General features: G+C 57.3%; 3 protein-coding genes across 3 annotated transcripts; 1 reads left to right on the top strand and 2 right to left on the bottom strand.

Moving 5' to 3' along the window:
- Nucleotides 1-101: 101 nt before the first annotated feature.
- Nucleotides 102-1550, top strand: PAN0_002c1126 (acyl-CoA dehydrogenase; the record flags this gene model as incomplete). Its single annotated transcript, XM_014803293.1, has 1 exon — nt 102-1550. The coding sequence occupies one exon, from the start codon at nt 102-104 to the stop codon at nt 1548-1550; it is 1449 nt and encodes a 482-aa protein (XP_014658779.1).
- A 375-nt stretch (nt 1551-1925) lies between these two features.
- PAN0_002d1127 (uncharacterized protein) lies at nt 1926-2222 on the bottom strand (the record flags this gene model as incomplete). Its single annotated transcript, XM_014803294.1, has 1 exon — nt 1926-2222. One exon carries the CDS (start codon nt 2220-2222, stop codon nt 1926-1928), a length of 297 nt encoding a protein of 98 aa, XP_014658780.1.
- Nucleotides 2223-3850: 1628 nt separating this feature from the next.
- On the bottom strand, nt 3851-4241 carry PAN0_002d1128 (uncharacterized protein; the record flags this gene model as incomplete). Its single annotated transcript, XM_014803295.1, has 2 exons — nt 3851-4078; nt 4146-4241. The coding sequence occupies 2 exons, from the start codon at nt 4239-4241 to the stop codon at nt 3851-3853; spliced, it is 324 nt and encodes a 107-aa protein (XP_014658781.1).
- Nucleotides 4242-6390: the final 2149 nt, after the last annotated feature.

Genomic DNA, 6390 nt, shown 5'->3' on the forward strand with positions numbered 1-6390 from the left:
CTTCGGTAAGAAGCCTCAGCCAGACACCGGCTCGCGCGGACGCAACGTCGAAAAACTCAACGCTGGCGAGGCGAGCGCACCTCTCGAGCCGGGCGCAAATCATGCCCGACGCTCCGGAGGCTGCCGCGCTCACAGCCAAGAGGAGCCCCGCCTCGCAACGAGGAGGCAACAAGCGGCTCAACACTCCCGCAGACTTGGCACCGCTTTCCTTCTCGCGCTACCACATCCTCCCCCGCCACATCCTTTCCCACCACCCACACACCTTTCTATCCAAAATGTCTCTCTTCGCAAAGAGGGCTGTTGCCAGCAGCAGCCGCACCATCACCTCGGCCAACAAGGCCGCGCTCACCGCCTCCCGTGCCGCCCGAGCCTACTCCACACCCGTGGAGAGCAATGGCGTCTCGTTCGGCCTCAGCGAGGACCAGGAGGCTTACCGTGACCTCGCGCGCAAGTTCGCCCGTGAAGAGATCATCCCTCAGGCCCGCCACCACGACCAGACAATGGAGTACCCCACAGAGATCCTCAAGAAGGGCTGGGAGCTCGGTCTCATGAACACGCACATCCCCGAGAAGTACGGCGGCCCCGGCCTTGGCCTCGTCGAATGTGGCCTCATCTCCGAGGAGCTCGCCTACGGATGCACCGGTATCCAGACCGCCATGGAGGCCAACGGTCTCGCAGAGGCTCCCCTCCTCGTCTCGGCCTCGGACGCCACCAAGGCCAAGTACCTCGGTCGCATGACCGAGGAGCCCCTCATGGCTGCCTACTGTGTCACCGAGCCCGGCGCCGGCTCGGACGTCGCCAACATCGCCACCAAGGCCGAGAAGCAGGGCGACAAGTGGGTCATCAACGGCACCAAGATGTGGATCACCAACGGTGGCAAGGCCAACTGGTACTTTGTGCTCGCCAAGAGCGACCCCAGCGCCAAGGCCGCCAAGTCGATGACCGGCTTTGTCGTCGATGCCGACACGCCTGGTATCCACGTCGGCAAGAAGGAGATCAACATGGGCCAGCGCTGCTCGGACACGCGCATGATCACGTTTGAAAACGTCGTCGTGCCCGAGGAGAATGTGCTCGGCAAGCCCGGCGACGGTTTCAAGACTGCCATGGGTGCATTCGACATCACGCGTCCTCTGGTTGCTGCCGGTGCCGTCGGTCTCGCCCAGCGCGCTCTCGAGGAGGCTGCCAAGTACGCCGTGGAGCGCAAGACGATGGGCAAGCACATCATCGACCACCAGGCCGTCGCCTTTATGCTCGCCGACATGCAGATGAACGTCGAGGCGGCGCGCAACCTCGTGTGGAAGTCGTGCTGGACCAAGGACCAGGGTCAGCGCAACTCCTTCTACGCCTCCATGGCCAAGGCACGCGCCTCCGAGGCCGCCGGCTTCAACGTCGACGCCGCCGTCCAGATCTTTGGCGGTCTCGGCTTCAACACCGAGTCGCCCGTCGAGAAGCTCTACCGCGACGCGCGCATCTTCCGCCTCTACGAGGGCACCTCTGAGATCCAGAGGCTCATCATCTCCCGACACATCAAGGAGATGTACGCCCAGTGATGCCTACATGCATAAGAACCTGTCGCCTCATCTGTAGTAGACGCTGAAGCTCATTTTCAATCGTGATTTGAAGCTGTCAGCCATCCACTTTTCGCACGACCAATGCGCTCACTCGAATGTCTGACTTTGTCGAGCTCGTCGGGCGAGCTTTCAAGCCAGTCGGATTGTCAGCCACGGAAGCTAGCGAGACACGGCAGGTTAAAGCCAAAGAGGAGAACAAGGTTGACGAGCGCAACATGCATTACTGTGAGAGAACGAGAGGTAGCCAAAAGAGTCCGTGAAAGAGACGAAATGCGTGGTGACAGAGGCGTATCCGCTCGAACCGCAGAGCCACAATCAGGGTTCTACGTGGGCGGAGTTGTGGGCAGGATCTGCCTAGTGGTTCTCTCCGACGCGGAGGACCTTGGGCTCCTCGCCGGGGACCGAGACAGAGCCGACCTGGGGGAAGACGTCCTGGGAGGTGGTGTCAAAGCTCTGGGCGGTAGTGCTAACGTGGCTGACAGGGCCCGAGACCGAGGCGGGCTCGGCTGTCTTGGGCAGCATGGCGACACGGCCGGGACGGACGACGCTGCTCCTTGGGGCGCTTGCAAGGGGCAGCGTAGATGAGCTGGGAGCAGGAGGAGCGCGGATGGCCGATCGCGACGAGAAGGCTCTGCGAATGATAGGGTTCATACTGGGCTGAATAGTGCGTCGAAGAAGACGGTTGATAATGACGAAAAGGGGTGGCGCGAGAGGGTGAGGTTCAGTCGATAGGGTGTATGAAAGATGGCAGGCAAGACAGGATTTGATTATGTAGGACGATTGAGGTGGATGCTCTGGTCATGGCATAGTGTGGGCAATCGGACCAGTGCCGGTTTATATGCCAGACCAGCGCGCTGTGACGGAGCGGATACGGTCCGGGGATCTCGAGGCGAAATGTCGTGACTGCTTTCGCGCTCTGCTTCGTCGTGGCGACTCGCCTGCGCTTGTTGCTGCAGGGCTGCAGGCAGAAAGTGAGGCGAAGATGGCATGATCCGACTGAGCCCAGCCAGAATGGCCTGTCTCCAGCCAGCCTTGGTCGGGTGGTCCGTCCGGGAGGCGAGCATCGGCGTTTTTGGACAGCAAGGTCATCTGAGAAGATCAGACGCCCCAAAAAGTGACATTCTGGCTGCCACGTTGTACGGCAGGACAGCGCGGAGATCGTTTTATCGGACATGTCAGTGGTCGGAAATTCCATCTCCTGACTCAGACCCACGCGGCCAGGGAATGCTAGAGCTCTCCTTATCGCTGATCTGAGCTTTCTCGCTCCGTTCACACACTAGTGGCGTAACGTGTGTGCTGTCACATGGCTGTGAAGCGAAGCGGGCCAGTCTCGGTCATCAGGCCCTTGCTGGCTGCTTACGGCCTCTTGATGTGACCTAGCTATCTTTGACTTTGCTTGAAGGTCAAGCCGTATCCCAGGGTGGCGTAGCTCACGTACGGAATGACGCCGACATTCTTTCTCTCGCATGCTCCGGGCAGTAACAGCATCTTGACTTCGTACTGGTGTGGGTCCGTGATCACCGAGAAGAACAGCGGGCTGCCGACTCTGCTCACGCTTTGGCCACAGCTGATCCCTGGGTCCGACACGACTCTCAGCAAATGCATCACACGGAGGCGCAGTGATTGCTCGAAGCGGCTCAGAGCCGGCGCTTGATCCGGCGTTCAAGCTGCTCCCGCAAGAGCATGGTTGGAGTCAAAGCGAGCCGCAACAACTCCGCACTTCCCCAACGCTGCGATTTTTTGGGAGCGAGACGCGCGTCACGCTGCCGCACCTGCTTCTCCGCATTTGACAGGGCCCCGGACCGCCGTGCCTTTGCCTGACGCTCGACACCGCTGATCCGAGACTGTTGAGCGCTCTCAGCAGCTCTCTGGTTTGTATCTGGTCATCAAGTCGCGCGGAACCAGTCCTAAGGTATTGACTCTTGGTGGGCTGAGTTAGGCTTAGGCTCCCACAGGTGGGAATCTGCGTTTCAGCTCACTTTTGTTTTGACCCTAGCAAGTCTGAAGAACTCATTCCACCTGTGCGGGTACAAGCTTATCCGCAAAGCTCGCCAATCAAGTGACTGCATGCTCTTCTTTGATCGTCAGGGTGGGGGATACTACAGTAAAATATCGAGACCTAAGCTCTTACTCTGGTGATCGCCAGACAAGCTGTTGCGGCAAAGGACAAGCAAACTTGTCTCTCGAGGCCCTCTGTATAAGGCCGTTGGGAGGGGGGAGGAGGCAGAAAATGATGGTTGTTTGTGGGCGCAAGCTGTGAATGATGACAATGGAGTGGCTCATCGGATAGCCTTGATGATCATGTTGTATGCACCGTTGTGGTCGCGACCGGTAGTGTAAGCGCAGTCTTGGTAGGGGCAAAGAAAGTCTGGTTGCAAGCCAAGCCTGTCGTTGAGTCTGCCGCAGGCGCCACAGGTTTTGGAGGTGCTGGCCTCTGGCTGGACCAAGAGCAGCGTGGGATGGCCAGCCTTGTGGGGGAAGCCTGCATTGTATGCAATGTTGTGGCACTTGATGGCCAGATGATTGACAAAAGTCGAGTGACCTTGGTCAAGATCTTGAGGCGGCTTCAAGCACCTCCATGCGTGGCATGACAATGACGTCGGATGAGAGGGCAAGGAAGTGGGCGGTGCGGCAGTGGACCTCCTTGACGAGGTTCTTGATGTCTGCCATGATTTGCCTCCATCGCTTGTGCAGCTCCAAACGCTTGCGAGCGGGCCGTATCAAGCTTCTGTAGTGGGGTGTCTGCGCCACGTGGCCAAGTGGTTCAGTCTTTGGGGTAGTACTGCATACGCCTGGGAGAACGCTGCCTTGGGACAAGTGTCACAAGGAGAACTCTCACCTTTAGTGGTAATACAAATCAAGTATGGTGAATTGGACAAGGAGACTCAAACAGAGTGTTTGGTCAACTATTGTTTATATACATGTTTGTTTGTGTTTCCTGGAGGATGACTTTGTCCTCCCGGTGACTCCTCTGTTGCCCACATTGGTTGCCTGTTGGCTTTCCGTCTGTGTGTGCGTTCTCCTTGGTAATTGAGTCAGAGTTCCTTCACCTTGTGTAAATACTGCGGCAATCCGCAGCATTCCCTTTTGTCCTGCTGGGGGAGCAAGCAATCACCTTTCTGGGCTGTGGTCCAATCAGCTCGCCTTGGTAAACCCATTATCCCACTTAGCTGCTCCAGCATGTTCCCTTGGAGTTGCCGGTAACTCCGTACTAGGACCGTAGGTTCTAGGTACCGCGTGGCGGCTACGGTCGGGTTGAACGTCGGCGGGAGCGGAGAGGTCGTAGGCTGGCGGTATCACGCCGGGGGTCAGAGCACACTACTGCGTTGCCATAAGCTAACTAAGTAATACATGTGACGAGGGTCCGGAGGCAACCCTCGTAAGAAGAACTTGTCGGATAGGGAGCGTGGGTTGCGGAGCCGTAGGCGCGCCGCGAGGGTCGGAGTCTTTCTACGGGAGTGGGCCCACGGTGCTTCCGCGCGCCGTGGGGGTTGTTATCGGCCGAGTGCGGGCGACGGTTGTCGCCAGCCGACCGTTGACTTGACATTAGCAAAACATCTCACACTTTGAGCACTTTAGCCCACGACTAAGATAACGCTTGCACGCGTTATGGGATTAATGGTGCAACTTTGGGACCAGCCGGTGAACCCTTGGACCGGCAACCTTATTTGAGGGCGCAGGGTCGCGCCCCAAATTTTAGACTCTTCCTGGCAAATTCCCTGTGTAAAAACCACTTGCGCCAGGAACCACCCCAATTTCCCTCACTATGCAAACAATGGCAACCACTCAACATCAAACGCCAAAGATACGACCCAACCGACCAACCACAAAGGCAAAGAGAACAACATGCGCACAACCTGGGACCCGCGTGCAGCCACTAGCGTGCGGATCAAGTTGTCCCGACACAGACACGGCAACCCGGGAAGCAACCAGTGCGCGCGGGCAAACATCCGTTCACGGATCTTTGCATTCATTGGATGATACAAGATCACGTCCGCCAAATGGCCAGCCACCCAACGATACGTCGGCGGCCGTAGCTGACAAGCTGGACGCGTACAGCGAAGCTTACAGCAAGCGAGCTGGTGTCTTAGTCGCTCACAACACTTGCTTGTCCAGGTACCAATCATGTATATAAGCAAAAACGCTCTAGCATTCATCCAACAAAATATTATCGAATCACTAGCCTACTCACCGTACAAACAGTGCAAGTCCCTGCTCACAAACCTCACGCAAGACTCTCACTCCCCACACCCTCAACGTGACACGCGCCGCCTTGTACAACAATGCGTGCACAAATCTTTGGCTTCGGCAATAGCTCACGCTCACGCTTCCAACCTCTGCCGTCCTAGGCACAAGTGGTATTGAGCTGAGGAAATCTGTGAAGCTTTGTGTGCAACAGTGTCAGTGTATCGACACTTGAGTGTGACTCACAAGATCAGTGCACGCGTTGTTAGGCGCGGTCACTGCGGCACACAGATTGCGATCCTGTGTAACGTCGGTGAGATCTAGGTGGCCCTGATCAGTGAGATGCAGTTGTTATTCCAGCGTCTCAGTGGTCTGGAACAGCCACTCATGCCTGGGGCGGCAGAGGTTGGAAGCGTGAGCTCGAGTCGTTGTCGAAACAAAAGATTTGTGCATGCGTTGTCGTACAAGGCGGCGCATGTCACATTGAGGGTGCGGGGAGTGGGAGTCTTGCGTGAGCGTTTGTGAGCGGGGACTCGCACTGTTTGTACGGTGAGTAAGATAGTGATTCAATGATATTTTGTTGGGTGAGTGCCGGAACGCTTTTGCTTATATACATGATTGGTGTCTAGGGAGC

Source organism: Moesziomyces antarcticus (genome assembly GCF_000747765.1).
Source record: "Moesziomyces antarcticus DNA, scaffold: scaffold_v10002, strain JCM 10317, whole genome shotgun sequence".
In the NCBI taxonomy this organism is placed as follows: domain Eukaryota; kingdom Fungi; phylum Basidiomycota; class Ustilaginomycetes; order Ustilaginales; family Ustilaginaceae; genus Moesziomyces; species Moesziomyces antarcticus.